Here is a 24,417-nt window from a genome sequence, read left to right as displayed (position 1 = left end):
TCCCCCTCAGATGCTGTGGAATCTGAACCACCTGTGTGGTGTTGACTGACTAAAGGACTTCTTTCAGAGTTCTCTTTTGAAAAACAGCATATGCAAATTTCCTAGCTTGAAAGCATTTATCAGGTTATAATCAGCTTTTCTTGATTATCATCAGTTTATCTTCAGTGATTACTATGATGTTTAGAACCACTGAGACAGCCGTTGGTTTTTCTGTGATGGTGTGTGCGCTTGGGAGGAGGGCATCGCTCTGCGATTCCTTGTGGTTCCTGTAGTGAGCGGCTCTGTGCTCTGCCCGAATGATAAGAACCACTGGGACCATGTTGCCCTGTACTGAGCTACTTAACTTCTACGTCGCCTTTTGAGGTGGACCCTAATGATTTCCAAGGGACCCCAGAGGGAGAAACAGGGCCCCACCCAAGATCACCCAGCTCATAAGCAGAGAAGCCGAGATATGTTTTTAAATCTGCCTGACTTGTGCCTCTGAGTTTAGACGTGACCTGTTCTGTTTTGCTGTTTTTCTCCTAAAGGGAAGAATATGTGTGCCAAGGTGGCGGGCCTGGTGCTGAAAGTCCTTTCGGATCTGCTCGGCCATGAAAACCACGAGGTACCCAGTCAGCGCCGCTGGCCCCGGGCTCATGGGAGGGCTGGCCCTGGGTACTTACCTCATCACCTTCCTTCAAATATCTGTATAACCTGTGCCAGAGCTTTCTGTCAAATTTTGGAACCCGGAGCAGGAGGCGGCTTCCGGCTTCCGGTGTGTGAGCACAGCCGCCATCGCTGGTCTGTGCGGCTCTCTCCTGGGCGTTATTTTTTTCCTCCTCCCCCTCTCCCCGCCCCTTCACCCCTCCCCTCCACTATGGCGTTCCTCTACTGAGTTTAATATATGGCCCTGGACGTGTACATAACCTGGTAGTGTATTTAATATTGTGGGCATGATTAATTTGTATAAATAGCAGTGCCCTCTCCATCTCAGTCTTCTCTTACTCTCTTCCCCGCGTCTTTAGGTCCTTTCTCCGTTGCTCTCTGTCCATCTAGAGCCTTCACTCTCGCCACCACACAACAGCCCCCTGTTGGCAGCCCTTCTGTTTCACTCGTCCAGCCCCCAGGGGTGTGCTTCCCCGCCCTTTGCGTCCTCCGTGGACATCTCCACCCTTACCCCTTGAAGACCCAGGCCAGGGCGTCCCTGAGGTGTAGACACTGGTCAATGCCTGCTCATCCTGTACGTCAGGGTCCTGCCAGGTTGTCCTGCGGAGTGGCCGGCCTCGCTTCTACCCTCGCCTGTGTCCTCCCCAGCCCTGGGGAGGTTTTCTAGCCTATAGGGCTCAAGCCCTTTTTAAATGGAACAGAGGTCTGGATGAGCTAACACACAGTGCGGTTCTTCTCTCACCTGCTTGCTACAAATGCCTTTGCAGAAACCATGGCACCGCTTTGCACCTGAAGCCTAATCTCCGCAGAGCTCTGCCCTCCTTAGCTCGGGCACAGGGCTGTCTCCGCAGGGGGACCGGGTCCCACTGGATCAGAGAGAAGCCCTCGGTCTCCCCACATCTGTTCCCATTTCAGACAGCTCTATCCTGGCCATTCCTTTCACATCTCATGTTCCCCCAGCACCCCTGCAGCTGAGTGACCTGGACTGCTTTAGCGAGTGGAGGCTTATTCATTTTTACAGTGCCTGAAAGTGAAAATCGCTCAGTCCTGTTAGACTCTTTGCAACCCCACGGACTATGCAGTCCACGAAATTCTCAAGGCCAGAATACTGGAGTAGGTAACCTTTCCCTTCTCCAGGGGATCTTCCCAACCCAGAAATTGAACCCAGGTCTCCTGCATTGCAGGTGGATTCTTTACCAGCTGAGCCATAGGGAAGCCCAAGAATACTAGAGTGAGTAGCCTTTCCCTTCTCCAGCAGATCTTCCTGACCCAAGAATTAAACCAGGGTCTCCTGCACTGCAGGCGGATTCTTTAACAACCGAGCTATTAGGAAAGCCCTTACAGCGCCTGCTGTGCCTTTATATTTTAAAACCAGCGAGCTCTTAGCTACTTCTAGACCAGAGTGAACTCTCTGTTCCATTTTATTCAACTCAGACAGTTGAAGCCAGTGGGAATTATATCCTGTCACCTAACAGAAAAGTTTGGTTCCAAGTGTCAGAACCATGTCAGCTCTGAAAACTGAATAGACCAAAGGAGTCAGGTCTTGTCATTAACTCTTGCCAAAGCATCTGCTTTGAAAATGAGCAGGAAAATCCATATATATATATATATACATATATATATATATATAGTTGTTATTCAGTTGCTCAGTCATGTCCAACTCTTTGTGACCTGCAAGCCAGGCTTCCCTGTCCTTCACCATTTCCCAGAGTTTACTCAAACTCGTATCCATTGAGTCAGTGATGCTATCCAACAATCTCATCCTCTGTCGTCCCCTTCTCCTCCTGCCTTCAGTCTTTCCCAGTATTAGAGTCTTTTCCAATGAGTCAGCTCTTTGCCTCAAGTGGCCAAAATACTGGCATTCAGCTTCAGCATCAGTCCTTCCAATGAATATTCAGGGTTAATAATAATAATAATATATATATAATATATTGGAGCCTAGAAATGTCTTTCCTACATAAAATTCTCACACACGTGTCCTTACGAGATAGTCATGGTCTTGAAAAACAAAATCAAGAAGCCATAAAGAAAAAAATACCCATAGTTAAATATATGAACTTCAATCATATAATCATATGGAAAGAGATTTGCGTCACATATGACAAAAGTTTTATATCCTTTACATGTAAAGAGCTCTTATACATTGATAAGTAAGAGTCAAACAGAGAAAAATAGGGAAAAAAAGATAAAGTATGTAAAAGGACAGTTTACAGAATAGTAAATCTTGATGATTTACTATAAACATGAAAAGATGTTCAGTTTCTGCTAGTCATCAGGGAAATGAAAATAAAGATAACTATACAATGCCCTCTCTTACCTGTTATATTAGCAGAAATGAAAAGTGATAATAAGTCCAGTGCTAGAAAAGAGTGGTGGGAAATGAGTCCTCCTCCCCACCCATGGTATGGAGAGAGCAGAGCATACAGTCCACTCCAAAGGGAGGGCTCATTTATCAAATCCTGTCTGGCTTAATGGTGGGGTTACCTGTGTGATTAAGACATGGGTCCTATCCTTGAAGAGCTCATAGAGGAGACGTAAGTATAAATCTTAAAATACACTGAGTCCAGCACAGAAGTGGAGGGCTGTACAGGAAGGAGGGTAGAGTACTCTGTCTGGGCGCTCAGGAAAGGATTCCTCTGAGATATGTGTGAACTGAGTTTTAAAGGATGAGCCATAACTTTCCAGGGAGACATATGTGGGAATAGCATCCCCAGCAAGGTGAGCTGTTAGGACCAGCCCAGGGCATGTCCCAGGTGCTGTGTGTATCAGGGAGTCTCTTAAGTAGTGTGGAACCTGTGCAGTGTGCATTTCAAGTGGCAGGAAGGAAGAAGCCGAGGAAGACTTTACGGAGGCCAAACCTCGAAGGGCCCTGTGTTCTCTAATCAGGAGTTAGAACTTCCCAGGGCATTCCTAGGGGGCTTCCCCAGTGCCTCAGCAGTAAAGAATCTGCCTCAATGCAGGAGATGCGGGTCAGTCCCTGGGTCGGGAAGATCCCCTGGAGGAGGGCATGGCAGCCCACTCCAGTATCCTCGCCTGGAGAATCCCATGGACAGAGGAACCTGGTGGGCTTACAATCCATGGGGTTACAAAGAATCGGACATGACTTGAAGCAACTGAGCACGCACGCAGGGAGTTTCTATGGAAGGTTTCCGAGGTTGGAAGAGGGATTAATACGGCCCAAGTTGTAGACTCTCAGCAATGATATGATGGTTGGATAAAAGGGTGAATGTAAAGGCGGAGAGATCCTTTTGGAGATTCGATGTAGCCCAGGTCATGGACAATGACATCTGAACAAGGACTGTGGCAGCGCATGTTTATAGGAAGGGTTCCCATCAAGGATAACTTGGAGACTCAGTATTAGAGAGGAAGAAGAGAGGAATCAAGGATGCCTCCAGGGGTTCTAGCCTGAGTGGTCAGGAAGACATCAGTTAAACAGTGAAATGTAGCGGGAGTAAGCTGTGGGAGGGAATGGTGCATGCTCTGCTTTGAACTCTCAGTTGTAACCTTTGCCCTGCGACGTGCCAGCGGAGGTGTCTGTCATTTGGAGCTCAAGGGGCTGTGAAGATGGCAGTGGTCACCCTCCTCACCAGCCAGGCTGCTCTCCAGGGTGGTGTGTGATAGTTGAATTGTATGGTGTTTGAGAACTCGCACATGACTGTTTGTTTTCTCCCCTTAAAGATACAGCCCTATGTGAACGGAGCTCTGTACAGCATCCTTTCCATCCCATCCATTCGTGAGGAAGCTAGAGCAATGGTAAGAAAATGTGCTCATGGGGTCAGTCACCATCCGTCAGTGCCACGTTCAGAGGCTGTTAGCGCAAGGGCTTCCCAGTTGGGCCCCAGGGAGGGCTTCGAAGGGTTTCTAAACTCCCTGGAATTGTATCCCAAACACATATTTGCCGTTTTCTGGGGCCAGAGTTTGTGGTTTTTATCAGATTCTCAAGGGATCTCGGCTAACAGAATTAAGAACTACAGCATCAGAAGTTCCTTTGTTGTTGTTCAGTTGCTAAGCCATGTCTGACTCTTTATGACCCCCTGGACTGCAGCATGCCAGACTTCCCTGTCCTCCACTATCTCCCAGAGTTTGCTCAAGTTCACATCCTTTGGGTTGGTAATGCTGTCTAACCCACCTCATCTTCTGCTGCTCTCATCTCCTTTTGCTTTCAATCTTTCCTGGCATCAAGGTCTTTTCCAGTGAGTCAGAACATCACATCAGGTGGCCAGAGTATTGGTGCTTCAGCTTTGCCATCAGTCCCTCCAATGCATATTCAGGGTTGAAGTTCCTAGCAGATTTATTTTTTGGAAAGCTGTAGACCTTTTAAAAAATTTTAGTGACATTTTAATTGGGGGCTTTGGGAATGCCTATGGATTTCATAGCAGGAGAACCTTAGCAAGAAAATGATGAAAATGATGAAATCATCACTCAGATTCACGTCTAGGCCTCCTGGAGGAATTGTGGCAGTGAGACCCGGGGCAATCAACACACTCCTTGTAATCCGCAGGCATCTGGTAGCAACCAAGTGATACAGAGGCGCTGATGAAGATGATCCAACTAGCTGGTTGGAAAAGAGTGAATTGAATATTTAATGTGTTAACATTAGTGCTTGCATTGGAGACATAAAACAAACCTCAGGTGATTAGCATCTTCTTTCGTGATGACAGATGTTTCTAGATCTAATCAAAACCACTGGAGTTTTGTCCTTTTTCCTTACAACGTGTGAAACCAGGTTAATTGTGTGTGTGTTAAATGCCTAGGATGAAGGGGTTAAATATGTTTCCACTGTCAGAACACAGGCTAAATTCAGTTTGAGATCAATGAAGCATGCTCTTCCACTTGGCTTTGCTTACTTAGAAGAATTGCTAAATCTTCTAATGGGTCAGCTACAATTACATCAGCAATTATGCCAGAAACACAAACTTACTTAAGGTTTATTCTGTGTGGTCACAGTAAACAATGAAACTGAATTACCTACTGCTTTTAAAGAAAAAAAAAATTGCTTTCTCAATACAGACCAAGGGAAAAATAAACTTTTATTAAATTCTGCATATGGTCATTCAGGTGAAAGAGAGAGCTTGTCAGCCAAGGCAGAGAACAAGGAAGAAAGCATGTAGGTTGAAGAAAAGGAAAGAATGGTGGTGACATGGAATCTGAAAGCACAAAGGCCAGACATCCAGGGCCCAGGGGTTGAGAAAGCATGGGGGTGGGGGGTGGTGGAGAAAGGGGACCAAGTCGGGCAAAGAGACTCACTCTTGTTGGACACAGAGGGGATCATCCTAGAGATCATCCAGGCCAGAGAGAAAAGAGGTGGAGAAAGGGACAGCCTCAGAGCCCTATATCCAGGGAGGGCAGTATCCAGAGGTGTCACAACCCCGTCATTGGAGCCCCAGGAGGAGAGGGGAGAGGTAATGAAGAGAAAAAGGGCTGAACAGACAATGATGAAAAAGCATAACCATAGTAATAGGGTATCTGGGAATGGGAAACCCCCAAATGTTTGGAAATTAAACAGCACAATTGTATTAGTTTTCTATTGCTTCATAAAAAACTATCCCAAAGTTTAACATCTTTTGAAAAATTAACGCCTCACAGTTTCTAGAGGACAGAAGTTGGGGAGCACATTAGCTGCATGGTGCTGGCCAAGAGTCTGTCCTTCGATTCAGCTGAGGGCAGAGGATCCGCTTCTAAGCCCATTGTCACATTGGCTATTGTCCGGGGACCTCGTTTCCCAGCCAGTGGCCTCTCCACAGGGCTTGTCTCTACATGGCAGCTGGCTTACCCGCTGAGGGATCCTAGAGAGACAGAGAGTGAGCCAGACAGCAGCCACAGTCTCCTTGGGATGTGTGGAGAGAGTAGCATGGAGACATCCACACTACCATGTGTAAAATAGACAGCCCAGGGGAATTTGCGGTGTGACTCCGGGAACTCACACCGGGGCTCTGTAACAACCCAGAGAAGTGGGATGGGAGCTAGGTGGGAGGGAGGTGGGAGGGAGGGGACACAGCTATACCTATAGCTGATTTGTGTTGATGTTTGGCAGAAACCAACACAATACTGTGGAGCAACTATCCTTCAATTAAAAATAAATAAAATTAATTATACGTATATAAAGAAGTGGTTACATTGACCTGTTGCCCTAATGGTCCAGGAGCAAGAGACGAGAATGAAGATAGAACATGAAATCTGGTGCAGTGAGTCAGGGGCCCTGCAGCCTCTATTGGACTGAGGTGTAGAGTCCACTCTGAGTCCAGCTTTTGTTCCTAATTGCAAACTTTCTTTGATCTTATTTTTCTCAAGACACTATACTGACATAGTCTAGATCTCCTTGTTTTTACCCCTGGATGTTCCTTTCTGGGCTAGTCTCGGGAGCAATCAGCAAGTGTTTAGGCAGTGTTCAGGCCTGACTCCAAGCCAGTGTTCCAAGGTCCATGCTCTCATGATCCTAGTCATACTCCCTTCTGGGTCTGGCCTTGGAGTTTGTAACAAGGCGACTATTTTAAGAAAAACATGAACAATAATCATTAACTGATAATCCCTCAGTTTCTTAATATATGCTGTTTTCCCAGATTCTGTTTCTGTGGAATTTCTCAAAGCTGTGAAAGTACATTGTTAGGAATTCCCACTACAGCTCCCCCTTCTTGTTTTTGTAGGAGTAGATACATCAACTGAGCAACTTCTTTCTTCATCAGTTCTCAGATGGTTTCTCTCGTGCATCTGAGGACTAGACACAAGACAGTCAAAAATAGACATCCTGATATTATGGTACCAAGCAATCCTCCTCCTAAAGTTTTAATCCACATCATAGGGTTACATTTATGTAAGCTTTCCTCAATTTCTTCAAATAAATCAGTTTCTGGGAGTAGTTGTAAGTGAGCATTCTGTATTTTAGAAATAGTAGCCTGTGATTGGGAAATATCCAAGGATAGATTATCACAAACGTGTCCTCTCAAATGTTTAGATAATTGATCCCAAGTATATGCACTTTGATGCTACTTATGAGGTGTGACACAAAATGAAGAGATATTCCCATAACACTTAAGACGAATCTGTAATTTGAAACTTTGTACTTCATCCCCTTGTAGGAGAACTGCATTTCCTAAATCAATCAATCATTCGTTAATTTCTTGGTCCGTGTGGGTTTGACTTCTCCAGGCAGAACTTGCGTTTTGGTGCCGTGCTGTACCAGTGTAGCTGTTTGTGTAGTTTGATGCATTGCCACCCCGGCTACTACCTCGGTGGTGGCTATAGCAATAATTCCCATAATAGCTGCTACAAGTAGTCCAATAAACCTTTTGGAACATTGTAGTACTTTCTTTATAACCTTTAAAAGAGCATGTGTTTCAGGGGAGCCTTCCCAGGGTCTGGTTTGATTTACTGGAAGCCATATTCCCAATCTCCTTCTTAGTATAACAAATGAGTGATGAGAATTACAAAGAATTTAAGCAGCTATATAATTTGCAATCCTGGCAAGAAAGTGCTTATACACTTTCATTGATAAAAATTGTTCCTTTCGAGAACACATAAGGATCTCTCACACAAGCATGAATATAGAATGTCCAGTTTGTACTGGTGTTAAATGTCAATGAATAATTAGTTTTATTGGAATAATGTCCATCCCAAATTTGGAATTTTTCAAGACCTAAAGCCAATTCCCAACTCCCTTCTTGCCCTCTTCCTTGATCTAATTGTGGGAAGGGGAGTGACATGCCAATACCATGTCATATAGTTGGATGATCTGAATGAGTGGTAGCATTGGTATGGTTAAAGACTTTATGCACCTGCCAATGCAGCCTTTTGTGAGGATTGCAGGACTGATTTTGATGAGAGCAGTTAGAGACTGCATACCCTGTAGGGGACCAGTCCCATACAATTCCGTAGGAACCATTCATCACAATTACTCCCTCAGCCCTGTGGCAGTTATCCCACTGAGTACGACCTTGTTTTTCGGTCCACAGGTCACGATGCTCGCCTAAAGGTCTGTCCGATTTGGTGTCATTATTGGGTTCTGAGTTGTCATAAGCAAAACTCAGACCAGAGAGAAGATGTAGCTGAACCTTAGGATAGTTATGATTTAAAGAATTAGTGGACAGCCGGGCTTGCATAGATAATTAAAGACATCCTGTAGCCGGTCCTATACAAATTGGCCTGGATTCATACCCATAAGTAACATTGAAGGGAGTCCTTTTTTCTTGTTTAAAAAGAGGAGGGCATGTACCTTCAGGTCCTGGTATTCAGAAAGAATTATTAACATAAACGGAGATCATAGAATCCCCCCAAACAATGGGTTTTAGTAGTGGGAGGCTAGGTATGTATGCCCAATAAGTATAATTTTTAGATTCAGCTGTTGCTAGGGGATATACTCACTGCGGTGGTGATATGAGCAAACATGGAAACAGCCAGATTGTTAGGAGTGACAGCTTTCCCTTCATTTTCTAAGATCTCCTCTGATTTCTGTGTTAACCTTTTAATTTGTCCCCAAGTGGGGATCTTGTTCCAGTGCGTCAACGAGAGGGGAATCGTTGTCTTTGTCTGTCTCAGACTCAAGCCTTCGAAACTCATTACTGGGGCCTCTACATCTCATGAGAAGTGTCTCTCCCGTGGGATATGATATGGTTTCAGATGACACGAGGGAATCCAAACGGGTGTTTCTGAATCACCTGGCGAAACTCCCAAGGCTTCTGTTGGAGATGTGGTTATTGCAACCGTCTGGCATGTACGACAAGTCTGCACAGTCTGTTTTGGTTGAGACCAAGTGATATGAGACTTGGTTTTTAAACATTTTGAATTACAGTGTGTCAGATCATGAAAGGCTGATGCCTCTGTAAAGACTGGAAATAAAATGGCATCAGCTTGAGCATTTCCTTCTGTTAAGGGCCCTGGTAAAGTGATATGAGCCCGAATTTGAGTAATGTAGAATGGAAATTGTCGGTGCCTTATCACCCATTGTAAATTTGTAAAAAGCGTGTATAATGTGGATGGGATAGTATCCGTAATAGTTGCTGTTTCTCTATGTTTAGTGACATGTGCAGAATATTGAGAATCAGATAAGATATTAATTGCTTGGGGGTTGTTTTGTAATGCGCGTGTAATAGCCAGAATTTCTGCTTGTTGTGCAGAATATCCAGGTGTTGCAATAACTAGCATAAATGCGCCTGTATATCCTGCTTTTCCTCGGGTAGTGCCATCTGTAAAAATGAAAAGAGCAGTGGGAATGGGGTTGGCACTAGTAATTTTAGGCAAAATCCATCTTGTTTGTTTTTAAAACTGCCAGATAGGTAAATCAGGATAGTGGTTGTCGATTTGTCCAATATAGTCAGCTAAAGGTAGTTGCCAAGTTAGTGGCTTTTGAAGAGAATGTTTAATTCTTTGGAGGTTAGTGTAGTGCAAATAAGGCAGGGATCATGTCCAGTAAGTTGCTGAACACGTTCTCTTCCTTTTAGAATTACAGTGGCTGTATGTGTAAATAAGGGGTAATAGATTTTCTTTGTGAATTAGCTAAGAATATCCCTTCAGTTTGCATAATCAACCCAGTAGGGGAATGAGGGGTAGGGAAGACAAACAACTGGAGAGGCTCTAAAGGGTCTATTCTGTCTCTCTGGCGGTTTTGTACTGCTTGTTCTATAATTGCTAGATTTTTCTCAGCCTCAGGAGTTAGCTGTCAGGAGCTATTAAGCTCTGGATTTCCTCTTAACAGAGAGAATACATGGGATAAAGGATACACTGGAATCCCTAACTTAGGTTAAATCCAGTTAATATCTCCTAATAGTTTTTGTAAGTCATTTGGAGTTTTCATTGAGTCTCTGCATATTTGCACCTTTTGTGGTTTGATTGTAGTACGGGTAACTGTATTTCCTAAGCACTGAGAAGGTTCAGTGTATTCTAGTTTATCAGGAGCCGAATACAGGCCAGCACATTCTGAGCATTCCTTTTAGCTTTAAAAACAATTCCTATAGGCTATCAATATTAGGTAAGGCACATAATATATCATCCATATAATGAATAATACGTGCATAAGGGAATCATTGCTGTGCTAGGTGCAAAATTTTGACAAATACTGGGACTGTTAAGCATACCTTGAGGTAATACAGTCCATTGAAATCTTTTATGTGGCTCCTTTAAATTAATGGAAGGAACTGAAAAGGTGAATCCAGGTTGATCCTCAGGGTGTAAAGGAATAGTGAAAAAACAATCTTTAAGGTCAATAACAAACAAATGCCAATTTCTTGAAATCATATTAGGATTAGGTAGGCCAGGCTGTGAAGCACCCATTGGAACAATAATAGCATTAACAGCTCTTAGATCAGTAAGTCTTCTCCATTTGTCAGATTTCTTTTGTATAATGAACACCGGAGAAGTCCAAGTGCTAAAGGACTCAATAATACGTCCCTTGCTCAGTTGTTCATTAACTAATTCATGTAAAGCCTCCAATTTTTCTTGTTTTAGAGGCCACGGCTCTATCCACACAGGTCGATCAGTTTTCCAATTAAGGTAGGGGTGTGGGTGGGGGAAGATTAATACGAGCAGTGGGGTGGTTCGAAATCTTGAGTAGTCAAAGGATAGTCTTCCTTGTTGATTTTTGCCCAGTCTCAATCCTTGTATATAACCTTGACTGAACACAATTTGGCAACTGGCCTTGATCTCTTGATTTGGAGGAATATGTATCTCAGCATGCCATTGTTCCAAGAGATCACGACCCCATAGATTGACAGGTATAGCAGCCATATAAGGTTGGATGGTGGCTGGTTGTTTATCAGGCCCTGAACAAGACAACACCATAGCACTTTGTTTTAATCCTGTGCCTGTCCTAGACCTGCAATAGATATTGGAGCAGGCCCAGTGGCCATGCTTTAGGCCAGTGTTTAGAGCTGATGATAGAAACCTTGGCTCCAGCATCTATTGAACCTTGAATGTTTTTGCCACTTATATTGACTTGACAAGTGGGTCTGGATTCCAAAATCTTTTCAGTGAGAAAAATACCAGCCTTGGCTGTGCTTCCAAATGCCCTGGAGCCTTCTTTTTTGTCTGACTGTCCTATGCCCACATAGTGAAGTGAAAGTCACTCAGTCATGTCTGACTCTTTGCGACCCCATGGACTATACAGTTCATGGAATTCTCCAGGCCAGAAAACTGGAGTGGGTAGCCTTTCCCTTCTCCAGGGGATCTTCCCAACCCAGGGATCGAACCCAGGTCTCCCACATTGCAGGCAGATTCTTTACCAACTGAGCAATGAGGGAAGCCCAAGAATACTGGAGTGGGTAGCCTATCCCTTCTCCAGTGGATATTCCTGACCCAGGAATCGAACTGGGGTCTTCTGCATTACAGGCAGATTCTTTACCAACTGAGCAATGAGGGAGGCTGAGCAATCCTATCCACTTTAGAAACCTTCCAGGGAAGAGTGGTAGACGCCATAACCTTCAGTTCTCTTTCATAATCATTGTCTGTAACTCGGTGTATGAATTTGAACTCCCTGGGAAGTCAGCCCCGATCTTCCTCACAATAATCCAACTGTCCCCTGTGGAAGTGGAGGATGGCGGGGAGGAGCCGGAGGAAAAAAAAATCCCTCATCATTTTCTTCGGAAGCCGAGGAAACAGGTTTCGAAGATGGCTTGCCCATTTCCCCAGTCTTTACATATTCTGGTTTTTCAAGAGTCATCATCACTTTCATCAAAAGAATCAGAAGTCTGCAAAGGTTCCAGTACTGACTTAACTAATGCCCACGTACTCCAAATAGAAACAGGGAGCAGAGTTCCTTTTGCATGTTCTTTTTCTTAACTCAGCTCCAACCTTTTCCCAGACTTTCAAATCTAAGGTCCCTCTTGACAGGAGCCAGCAGCAATATTTATCCACTGCTTGCAACAATTCTAATAATCGCCCTTCACTAATAGAAGCTCCTCCCACTTTTGAGAGCTGTCTTAGTAAACAAATATACAGACAATGGTGTCCTACACTCTCAACATTTCCCATTTTAACCCTGATTAAAGGCCAGAAGGATTTACCCGTGGGAATTTTCAGAGGCCTCTTAACTATCCCAGGTTCTGCATCGCTGTAGTTTTACTTTCGCTTGTAGCTGTCTTCTGCTCCGGCCCCACGTTGGGCGCCAGTTGTTGCCCTAATGGTCCTGGGAGCGAGCAACAAGAATGAAGACAGAACACGAAATCTGGTACAGTGGGTCAAGGGACCTGCAGCCTCTATTGGCCTGAGGTGCAGAGTCCACTCTGGGTCCAGCTTTTGTTCCTAATTGCAGACTTTCTTTGATCTTATCTTTCTCAAGACACTACACTGACATAGTCTAGATCTCCTTGTTTTTACCCCAGGCCATTCCCTTCTGGGCTAGTCCCAGAAACAGTCAGCAAGTGCTTAAGCAGTGTTCATGCCTGACGCCTTGGTGTTCCAAGGTCCATGCACTCATGATCCCAGCCATACTCCCTTCTGGGTCTGGCCTTGGAGTTTGTAGCAAGGCGATTATTCTAGGAAAAACATGAAATATAATGATTACCATAGTTTCTTAATATATGCTGTTTTTCCAGATTCTATTTCTGTAGAATTTCTCAAGGCTGTGAAAGTACATTATTAGGAATTCCCACTACATTGACCAGCCCAAGAACAGTGTGGGGGACACTCAGGAGTATGAATTCCAGGAGGTGGGGTCATGTTGGAGCCTGTCTGCCACTCGCTTCTAAGTCATCTCTGGATCGGAGAAATCACAGTGAAATTAGGGCTATTAATCTTTTGACATCATCATCATAGTGAAGTCGCTCACTGAAGTTGCGACCCTGTGGACTGTAGCCTACCAAGCTCCTCCATCCATGGGTTTTCCAGGCAAGAGTACTGGAGTGGGGTGCCATTTCCTTCTCCAGGGGATCTTCCTGACCCAGGGATCGAACCTAGGTCTCCCACATTGCAGACAAGGTGCATTACCATCTGAGCCACCAGGGAAGCATCTTTTGACATATATTACAAATATTTCCCCAACTTTTCATTTGTCTTTTAGTTATGGGACTTTGGTCATATGGCAGTTAACTCTGTAGTTAAATCTATTAATATTGTCCTTTATAGTTTCTGACATAAGTTTCTATACACCCTGTGAATTATTAACTTTAAAAAGAAAATGTGCGGAACTTCCCTGGTGGTCCAGGGGCTAAGACTTCGCGCTCCCAGTGCAGGGATCCGAGGTTCAGTCCCTAAACAGGGAACTGAATCCGACCTGCTAACAGAACCAGCACTGCCAAACAAATGAAAGACAGAAAGCACAGACTGATTCGGTGAAGGTGTAAGTAGCGTAAGCTTCCCTCTGGCATTTTAACTGGGATCCAAGCCTAAGCAAACGGAGAACTCTTTTGGACACATCATCTAAGCAGTTGCCCATTTATTTAGAAGAGAGGCCTCTAAGGGAGGTTATAGCTTCAACAGGGTTTTTCTAAAACCCCGAGGTCTCCCCTCATTTCACTCTTATCCTTGAGTTTTTAGGTTGAAAAAGAGTATTACATCCTTTTTCCATGTAACAGTAATAAAGGAAACCAGACAGTGAGGAGAACGTGGTCTGTCATCTCCCCACCTTAGCATCTGCTCACACACAAAGCCAAGATGGGGCAGGGCTGATGTTCAGATCAGGCCAGTGTTTGCAATACGTGTCAGCGCAGTCATTCCGGAAGGAAGTTTGGCAGTATATGTGAAAAATTATGAAAACCTCCATGCTTTGGATTCATTCATTTTCTTCTACAAGTGCAGAGAAGAGTTCTGCACATGAAGTTGCTCATTCCAGGATTTTTGTAACAGTGAAAAAACAGAATGTAAATGTGTGGTAATGCCTGCTCATGAAATTACAGTTCTTTTGCTCATAGTATTAGTAGCTACTGAAGATGATAATTAGAAAAAGCAGTATGAGACAGTATGGAAACTTTTTATTGTGTAATGGGGGATAAAAGAAGAATATGGCATTATTATTACAATAACTCTGTTTCTGCAACTGTGTAAAACATTTGTGTGCTTGTGGGAAATGACAAAGAATACATAAAAATTATATTAGTAAAAAAAAAAATTATATTAGTACCAAATGCTACTATGGTGGTCCTAATGCCAAAAAAAAAAAAGAAAAAGATAGATGCGTGCCCTGAGGCCTATTTGAAATTTAAGATCCCTTCAGGGTCTGGGGCTGGAGAGCAGATGCAATCAAGAGGGCTGCTCTAATGCCAACTCCAAGGCCTTCTTGCCCCCAGGGAATTGTTGGCGTCAGACCTCCTCCCTGGGATCTAAACCTCAGCCAGACATGGCGCCCTGGGCTGGAGCAGACCAGATGCTCGGTCAGTTGTGAAGGCTCTCAGAGTCTCCGGGAGAGCCAGGGAGCTGGGCTTAGACGCCACGGAGCTGGGAGGAATGCCCACCCACCCCCACGGGGCTGCTCCAGAGATACCCTTCCTGTGCCTTGCACCCTGGCCCCAGGCCATTCTCGCACTGCCATGCGGGAAACTCAGCCCTGCTGTCCCCAGAGGCCGGATGCCACCCCAGCCAACTCTCCCAAAGATGTGTGTCCCTGTGTGCCTGATTCTTCACATGGCCCACTGCTGAATCAGTCTCACACGAGCACGTCTGTTTGTCGGCAGGACCGAGAGGTCATCTGCCCGCATGCCCCTCGCTCAGGGGAGCCTGGGAATGCTCAGAGTCTGGCTGCCACTCTGGGAAATGAACACACCGTAGGAAAGCTGTGTCAGGTGTTCATCAGCTCCAGCTGCAGCAGTTGTCCTTTACGGATGGTAGGCCTGCTTGCTGTATTCCATGGCCTCCATGATGAGGGGGCCTTTCAAAATTCAAAACGGACAGGATAAATTGATACGGCATTTTTACTTACATATTTCTTTTAAATATTTATTTGTTTGCGCCAGGTCTTAGCTGCAGACGCGGGATCTTTAGTTGCAGCATGTGAGATCTAGTTCTCCAACCAGGGACTGAACCTGGGCCCCCTGCTTTGGGAGCAGAGTCCCAAACACTGGACCCCCAGGGAAGTCCCTATACAGCCTTTTTAGAAAGCAATTTAGTGATATGTATAACGGTCCTAAAAAATATTAACATTCTTTGCCCAGGAATTCTACTTCTGGAGCTCCATACAAGAACACGAACAAAGATTCATGTATCAAAATATCCATCACTGCATTCCTGATCATAGTGGAAAGTAGGAGACAACTAAATGCCGGGCATGGTTAAGGAGGGACTGGTTAAGTCAGAACAGAGGCAGAGGGTCAGTCGGGAGCTGACGAGCCCAGGACGGTGTTTGAATGTTGCCTCTGCGACTTCCCAGTACCTCATGGTGTATCGTTGGGCTTATGACTTATTCTCTCAGTGGCAAAGTGGGTATTGTTTTAGTATCAAATTCATAAGACCATTATGAGAATTAAAAGAGCTGACACATGTAAAATATTTAGAACAGTGCCTGGCACATAGCAAATATTGGGAAAATATTAGCTATTATTGTTATAGTTATTAAAATTGTGTTTATAAAGAATTTACTGACATTCAAACAGTCATAGGGTTTAGTTGAAAAACAGCAGTCAGTCTTATATTGTCAATATGATGTCAGTTATGTAAACAGTGCCCATAAAAGGAGGGCATATCTCAAAACGTCCACAGTTTTTTTAATGTCTGAGTGTAGGGGCTTGTGGATAATTTTAATTCTTTTCCTTTGTTTGTGAAAAAGTGAAAGTCGCTCAGTCGTGTCCCACTCTTTGCAACCCCATGGACTGTACAGCCCATGAAATTCTCCAGGCCAGAATACTGGAGTGGGTAGCCTTTCCCTTCTCCAGGGGGTCTTGCTGAGTTTAGTTTACCAGTTTTCTGCAGAGAACCTATATACCTTCCCTGCTAAAAGAAAGTATTCATGTGCACCTGACACATATGTTTATGTGTTTTTTTAAATTAGTTGATTATTTTAGCTGTGCTGAGTCTTCGTTGCTGCATGGGCTTTTCTCTAGTTGTGAAGCATGCGGGGCTACTCTCTGCTTGCAGCCCGTGGGCTCAGTACTTGTGGCTCGAGGCTTAGTTGCTCCAAGGCATATGGGATCTTCCCAGAGGAGGCGTCGAATCCATGTATCCTTAACCACTGGGCCACCAGGGAAGTTCTGTTTATATTTCCCAAGAGAAATTTCTCGTGAAGACCCGTAGTGATGTAAGTGTGGACTGTTTGGGTCGGAACAAAATAGAACAATAGAGAGAGCTGACCTGCTGAGCGTGAAAGGAGAGTTAGAAATTACTTGGAATGGATGGTATTTGGTGCATGTCGTAGGCCCTGACAGGGGCTTTATCTATTTCATTCCCAAAAGGCCCCCAAAGCAGTTCCTGTAGTTGTGCCCATTTTGCTGTGATGAAATGAGGTTTAGAGGTTAAAACCCTTGCCCGGTGGCATAGCCAGTGAGCAGCTGGTCTGGGTGGTTTGGCTCCAGTGTTTGGGACACACCCCCGAACCTTTACCTAACGAGGAATCTGCATGTGATCCATCCTTTTCTTTCCTTTAGTACTGCATACAGATACAGTCTTCCGTGTGATTGTCTTTATGACGGTCTCTAATCTCAGCGAGCTGGCAGAAATGGGCATTCCTTGTTTCTCTGCTTTTTGCACACATTCATATTCTTATTTTCACGTATCTGGCTGATATACAAATACCTGCTCTCTTACCCTTTACATCTGCCTTGGCATTTTTATTTGGCCTGGATTATCTGAAATGACATGTTATTGCTTTCATGATAAAATATTTTTATGATTTATTATTCCTATAATTTACATTTTAGCTTAGTAAAATAAACATATGGTTTATGTACTTCACTTATTTTAATAAAATAAATTTCACTTCTCTTAAATATACATTTAATAATAAGTATAAAAATATATGGACTTCCCAGATGGTGCTAGTGGTTCAGAACCCTCCTGCCAATGCAGACGTAAGAGAACGAGGTTTGATCCCTGGGTTGGGAAGATCCCCTGGAGGAGGGCATGGCAACCTGCTCCAGTGTTCTTGCCTGGAGAATCCCATGGACAGAGGAGTCTGGCGAGCTATGGTCCATACAAAGAGTTGGACAGGACTGAAGCAACTTAGCATGCACCTACACACATAAAAATATATATTTAAAAGACGTGAAATTTCTTATGGAGAAATTTTCTATTAAAAAATCTTCCCCCAATAATCTTCCTAATTACAGAGAAGGAATTTGTGGTTTTTTTTTAACCCCCAAGTAACAACTGAGCTAGAGACAGAAGAAAGAGATCAAGTGAGAATTAAAAGATCTTTCAATATATAGACAGTTAATCATTTGCAAGAGTAAACTCTAGCTTAAAAAAAAAAAAAAATGGAGAGCCTGAATGAATCATTTGTCTCACTCCACTGGCAAAAAGGTAAAATGTTGACAGTGGTCAGCTGGTTGGCGGTGATCCTAACCTTTGGTGTTTCAGGGTTTATCCCTCTGCTTGCACTTGACCACGTTCTTCTTCCTCTGGCCCTTACTTTGGGACAGGATGGAGTCTGGGGAAGAGGTCAGTTTAGGAGGCAAATAGAGAGGAAATGCAGCCCTCCTGACAATAGACAAGCCCAGGTGTGTCTGACTGGTTCCCCAGGAGCCTGGGTGCTGCTGACCACACCCTCTGTGAAACTCTCTTCCCTTGTCGACTGTCCAGTTCTTCCTCCCAGGCCACTCCTTCACCTTCTGTTCTGTGGACTGGTCTGTCTCTGCCCCCCCAGGTAAATGTTATCATGCTCTGTAGTAACCCTCTCCACCTGTGACCACCAGGAACCCTGCTTGTTCCCTTGCTTCACCTACCAGCTTTCTGTTCTGAGCCACAAAGCCCTACCAGACACAGCAAGTGCAGTCTCAGTCATTTATTAAGCATCTCCTATGTGTCAATCATTGGATTAGATGCTTTTATTTTTTTAGGTATTGTAATTTATGAACAGTGAAATACACAGGCCTGACATATATAGCTCAGTGCATTTTAAAATTTATTAATTTATTTGGCTGCATTGGGCCATAGCTACAGCACTCAGGATCTTCATTGCTTCATGTGGAATCTTTCCTTACAGCGCACGGACTCTCTAGTTGTAGCTAGAAGGCTCAGTTGCTCTGAGGCATGTGGGATCTTAGTCCCCAACCAGGGGATGAACCCCCATCCCCTGCATTGCAAGGCAGATTCTTAACCACTGGACCACCAGGGAAGTCCCTCCCTTCAGTGCATTTACACAAACATACGTTTACATAACCAACACCAGTATACATCCTTTAAAAATCTCGTGTTGCCTTGAGTTGCCATCCTTATTTTATAGTTGAGGAAACAGGCTGGCAGGAGTTAAGCCATTTGACCAAGGTCCCACGGCTATTTGATCGAGAAACTAGAATTACGATCCAGATTGAACCTTTCTAGGAGATAGTGCTCTGCTTTAGGTGACGGGAACTCACTGTGTTCAAAACTACACTTGGCGTTCTTCTCTGATTCTGTTAGAGCTGTTGATTCCAAACTGGCCTACCTGAAAAGGCAACTTATGACTCATGTAACTGAAAAGTACAGGCATAAGCTTCAGGCACATCTTGATCAGAGTTCACATGTCACTTGATTTCATGTTTCAACCAGCACCTCTGGACTCTGTTTCCTCAGCTTTGAGTTCAGTATTAGATATACTTTCTCCTTGTAGGGGCAAGAAGGCCTCATTAGCTCCAGCCGTACATCCATGTTGCTTCCCAGGCAGCACTAATGGTAAAAGAACCTGCCTGCCAATGCCAATGCAGGAGACGTAAGAGGCTCAGGTTCGATCCCTGGGTTGGAAAGATTCCCCTGGAGAAGGAAATGGCAACCCATTCTAGTATTCTTGCCTGGAAAATTCCATGGACAGAGCCTGGTGGGCTGCAGTCCATGGAGTCGGGCTACATTCCACGGGGTAGCAAAGCGCTGGACACGACTGAGCGATTGAGCACACACATACATACGCATCCGCACATTCACGTCTCACGAGGAAGAGGAAGGAGGGGAAATACGTACTTATGGGTCAGTCAGTATCTTACCTCTACATTTCCCGGGAATTCTGTTAGTCAAAATAGAAAACTGATGTCAGTGCTTTGTCGTAGAGTAAGTAATGCACAATGTAGTGACTTTATAATTATTTTGATAGAAAGGGAATGATGGCTGTTTAAAAAGAGGTTCTATTTGTTCATTTACTTCTCTGAGCATATGGTTCCACTTTTCAAAGACCATTTTTGGCCCTAAAATCCAGATGACAGTGTATAAATATAGGGAAAACACAGGAAAGAAACCACCTCCCAAAACAGCATATTGCCAAAACTAAAAGGAGATGCGTTATAATTAAGTCAGCTAGTCAAGCAAAAATAAAATAATTTCATTGTGAATTGTAAAAACAACAAAAAAGAATGAACTAAGCAGAGGAATTTTTTTTATCGTGCGTATCCTTTCCTCATTAAAACAATGGGGGAGGTGGATTTTTTTTTTTTTTTGATTAGGTGGAACTATCCATCATAAGTAGTTTTCTCCCAAACTGAAACGTTCACTCTTCCTCTCTCCAATGCTTCCAGGGAATGGAAGACATCCTTCGCTGCTTCATCAAAGAGGGCAACGCCGAAATGATCCGCCAGATCGAGTTTATCATCAAGCAGCTCAATGCAGGTCCGTTTACTGCAAGAATCTATCATCTATCTTTTGAGTCTTTCACATGTGCTAGAAAGACACACAGGCTTTCTTCAAGGGACTTGTCCTATCTCAGAGTTCATTCAAGAGGCCTTAAGGAAGCTGGCGTGGTCCAAGTGAACAAACAAAAGTTCAGCCAGGTGGTCAAGGCCATGTTGTCTCAAGATCAACAATCTCTTGTCACACTTTTGGCCTAAGTCAACAAAAAAGCATTCAGAAGCAATTGCAGAAACTCTAACTGGAAGTTCTCTTTGTGTGGGCCTCCCCCTCCTAATTACTGTATTTCCCCTGGCTCAGTAGGGTGGCTGTTCTCAAGTCAATGAACCATAATAAAATGGGGCCCAAGGGTCAGATAGTGAAAAAAGATGCCAGTCTTTCCAGAACCATTGTGGAAAGTGAACACATCTTCCCACGTATATCCACTCCAGAAGAATCCATGTTGCCAACCAACAACCCTGGACGATATTTCTTCCTTTCTTTCATTACTGTGACCACCCACCTGAATCCCATAAGCAAGAAAGGAAGCCTTGGATGGGACCAGGTGGTGGGGAATCTCTTAGCTCTTTCTGTGGCTTCCTGATGCCTTGATCCTGATTGGTACGCGTGCCAGAGGCACCTGGTGCTGCTTAGGTCCTGGGCCAAGTTTGTCACTTACGTCTTTTCTGCACGCCCTCATCCCATCACTGAACATCCAGGTGCATAGATCCTGTTTCTTACTTGAGTGGAGGTAAGAAATGAATCATCTGTTCCCTGCTCTAACCCCAGGGCCAAGTTTGACCAAGGCCAAGCAAAAGGGAGATGCCCAAAGTCCTTCCCCGGAGGACGCCACAGATGGCTCTCCCGGGTTCACAGCCAAGGCTGAACCAGGCAGTCACCTGGAGAGATCTGAAAACCCCCAAGGCAGCACCCTATGGCAGTTAAATCAGAACCTCTGGGGGAGCCCCGGAGGAGAAATAGTGTTTAAAACTCCTACGCGATTCCCATATGCAGACAAGGTGGCGCCTCCCTCCCTTGGACAGACACAGAAGTGAGGAGGCACAGGAGGAGGTTAGAGGGCTCCCCAGCAACAGAAGGTGGTTGGGAGAGCAGCTGGTGAGGTTAAACCTCTGCTGTCTTCAGACGGGGGGACCCATTTCCATTCAGACCTCCTCCCCTTTGGTTATTATGGCAAGCTAGATTCATCCCAGGTTCAGGTGAGCAACGAATAGAACTGTATGTTCTGCAGTTGCTGTATTTCTGACTTCCATTCTGCTAGGCAGGCATGTTGAAAAATAATCATAAAATGATTTTTTATAAATAAAATAATAATATATAAATAATAAAATATAAAAATATAAATAATAAAAGTAATAATAAATAAATAAAAGGGAGCCGAGATTGCTCCCTAACCTTCTCTGGGTCTGCAACAGTTTGGGAAGGTGGGGGAATGCTGGAGAAGTTGTTGCCTGTCTGCTCTGTGGTCACTGACTGAGACCTCCCTCCCAGGCCAGGGGTCCTCTGCAGGGTCAGGGTCAGGTTCTGGTTGGGAACCTTCTTCAGGGCTGATTTTTGTCAAGACACACTTCTGTGTCCTTTTCAATATTCTCTTCCCGGGCAGCCAAGAAGCATGGTGTCTTGTCTCCCTGGCCAAGAAGCACCTCTTTTTCTAACACAGAGCTAGCTCTTGGACCAGCGTGCTAATGGATGTGAGGAGGAAGGGTCAGTCTACTGTTCTGTAAGGGATGCGCTTTGGCAGGAAGTTGTCGTGGATGGAGCTAAAGCCTTACAACCTTGTGTATTTTGGACAAACTTGGGATCTACCTGCTCAGGTCCGGAAATTCCAGTTTAAATAGAGGGCCTACAGTAGTTCTTTTTCGTCTCAAGCACGGAAGCTGTTCTGTATCCATCAGGCAGTGGAAGGACCCCAGAGAGGATTACCCAGGAGTCTGCTGCTTTATAACCAAATTAGAAAAATCATTGAACATTTGGGTGGAGGATCAGAAACACACACACAAATACCTTAGGATACGTGTCATAGGCATCAAGTCAGAATGAATCTGTAAGCATTGTGCTGAAACCTAGAAGAGGGAGAGCTAGAGAGTTTTCATCCAGTCCAGGGTCCATCCTCAAGGGGAAATTAATAGCAGGGCTTCCCTGGCAGCTCAGCAGTAAAGAAGCCACCTGCAATGCAGGTGATGCAAGTTCAGTCCCTGGTTTGGGAGGATCCCCTGGAGAAGAAAATGGCAACCCCCTCCAGTATTCTTGCCTGGAGAATCCCGTGAACAGAGGACCCTGGTGGGCTGCATGCCAGGGGGTCGCAAAGAGTCGGACACGACTTAGCGAATAAACAACAGTGAAGCACAGGAGCCTTCAGGAGCTCAGCCTGCCGGGACCACTAGCCTGCCCTCTGGAAAATGGTGGGATTTAGAAATAGATGTAGTTCGAATCTCAACTCTTACTTACTGGAAGTGTTACCATAATGTGTCTTTTATCCTCCATGCCTCTCTTTGCTCCGTGCTATAAAACAGATAAAAGTCAACAAACTCTACTGAAGATTAAGTCAAATCGCATGTGTGACACCATCTAGAATAATGCTTAGCAATAATATTGATACTAGTCTACTTTCTTCCTCCAAAATTACTCTCAAATTATATGTTGGCTTTAATTTTTCTCATGCCACGACTAGTGTGTGCTGACAAAAATGGAGAGAGATATTTATAACTGCTTAGCATAATATCAAACTATGCTGAAATGGTACCAGGAACAGGATTGTTTTGCTGTAACCTAACTCTCAAGAGGAGCTTCCCAGGTGGCTCAGTGGTAAAGAATCCACCTGGGATGCAGGAGATTCGGGTTTGATCCCAGGATCAGGAAGATCCCCTGGAGTAGGAAATGCCTACCCACTCCGGTATTCTTGCCTGGGAAATCCCATGAACAGAGGAGTCTGGTGGGCTACAGTTCATGGGATCACGAAAGTGTCAGACATGACTGAGAGACTAAAACAACAATAACTCTCAGAAGGGTATTTACACATCTCTGCAGTAGTTGAAGGATTTTGTTGACCCAGGCTCCCAACTGTGGTTATAGTTATTCATTGACTTTTTTTCCCTTTGTAGAAGAGCTACTGGATGGTGTTCTTGAATCTGATGATGATGAAGATGAAGATGATGAAGTAAGTTGGAGGCTCTTCACACCATATAGAAAGCTTGGGCCAACTCTGCTGAGTCTTTTCTTTGCCTTGAAAAGTTAGCCTGGAAATGGAGATTTCAGTCCCTGCTGCGTTACTTCTCATGATTCTGTGGGTCAGCTAGAGCTCAGGGGGGTGGTCTCTCTTGGTGTGTCTGGTAGCTGTATCCAGGTGTCCAAGCTGGCATCCTGTCCTCCACATTCCCTCTCCATGTGGCCTCTAATCCCTCAGTTGTCCAGCCTGGACTTCCATATTGGTTGGGGACTGGGCTCCAAGGGGAAAAAAGTGGAAGCTTCCAGCCCTTATGTGGGCTCAGCAGTCTCAGAACATCACTGCTGCTCCGGGTGCTGGCCGACCCGCCCACATGGGTGGCAGCAGTTAGACCCCACCCACACAACGGGCAGGGCGGGAGGACTCGGGGGTGGCGTCTTTGGAGACTATTGGCCTTGCCTTGGTGGGTTCGCTGCATTCAACAGGAGATACCACTCTCTACAGCACTGGGGTTGATGGGAGGTTGAAAGATGACAGGTCTTGAGCCGGGTTGTTTGCTCTGAAGGGGTGAGAGTCTGGCCTGTCTCCCTCATGGGCGGGAACCTTGGCCCAGGGAGAATTGGTTCAGAGCCGGCAGACGAACCCCTTGGCCCAGTCATTTGCATTCCTTTGTTGTGGGTTTCCTCAGCTGTGAGGTCTGCTCACCTGTGTTTTTTAGAGCATGAAGGTTCAGGAGTCTGAGCAGGCCTTGTGAAGTGGTGTGAGTGAGAATGGTGACTCATGAGCTGCAGAGCTTTTTCATTATTTTTCCTTCAGAATTAAAAAGCCAGATGTGGTAATAAGTTCTCTGTGGAAATAAGTGCTTTTCTTCTATTTTGTGGGGCACATTTATTCCTGAAATGAATGCTGGAAGATGTATTGCTATTTGGAGTTGTGGGCTGTCCGTTTAAAAG

At 44.8% G+C, this 24,417-nt stretch overlaps 1 protein-coding gene across 6 annotated transcripts in view; it reads left to right on the top strand.

Annotated features, from left to right (window-relative positions):
- Positions 1-24,417, top strand: part of ARMC9 (armadillo repeat containing 9) — a 180,668-nt gene that overhangs the window by 67,629 nt on the left and 88,622 nt on the right. For all 6 annotated transcript variants that reach the window (XM_010836969.1, XM_010836968.1, XM_010836965.1 and 3 more), the window contains exons 16-19: positions 528-604; positions 4,324-4,398; positions 20,196-20,286; positions 23,403-23,458. In XM_010836969.1, the coding sequence (XP_010835271.1) occupies positions 528-604; positions 4,324-4,398; positions 20,196-20,286; positions 23,403-23,458 (299 nt within the window). The remainder of the gene's footprint in view (positions 1-527; positions 605-4,323; positions 4,399-20,195; positions 20,287-23,402; positions 23,459-24,417) is intronic.

Source organism: Bison bison, unplaced genomic scaffold (genome assembly GCF_000754665.1).
Source record: "Bison bison bison isolate TAMUID 2011002044 unplaced genomic scaffold, Bison_UMD1.0 scf7180017864068, whole genome shotgun sequence".
NCBI classification, from domain to species: Eukaryota; Metazoa; Chordata; class Mammalia; order Artiodactyla; family Bovidae; genus Bison; species Bison bison.
The sequence above is the reverse complement of the archived record's forward strand: the minus strand, read 5'-3'. Positions and strand labels throughout refer to the sequence as shown.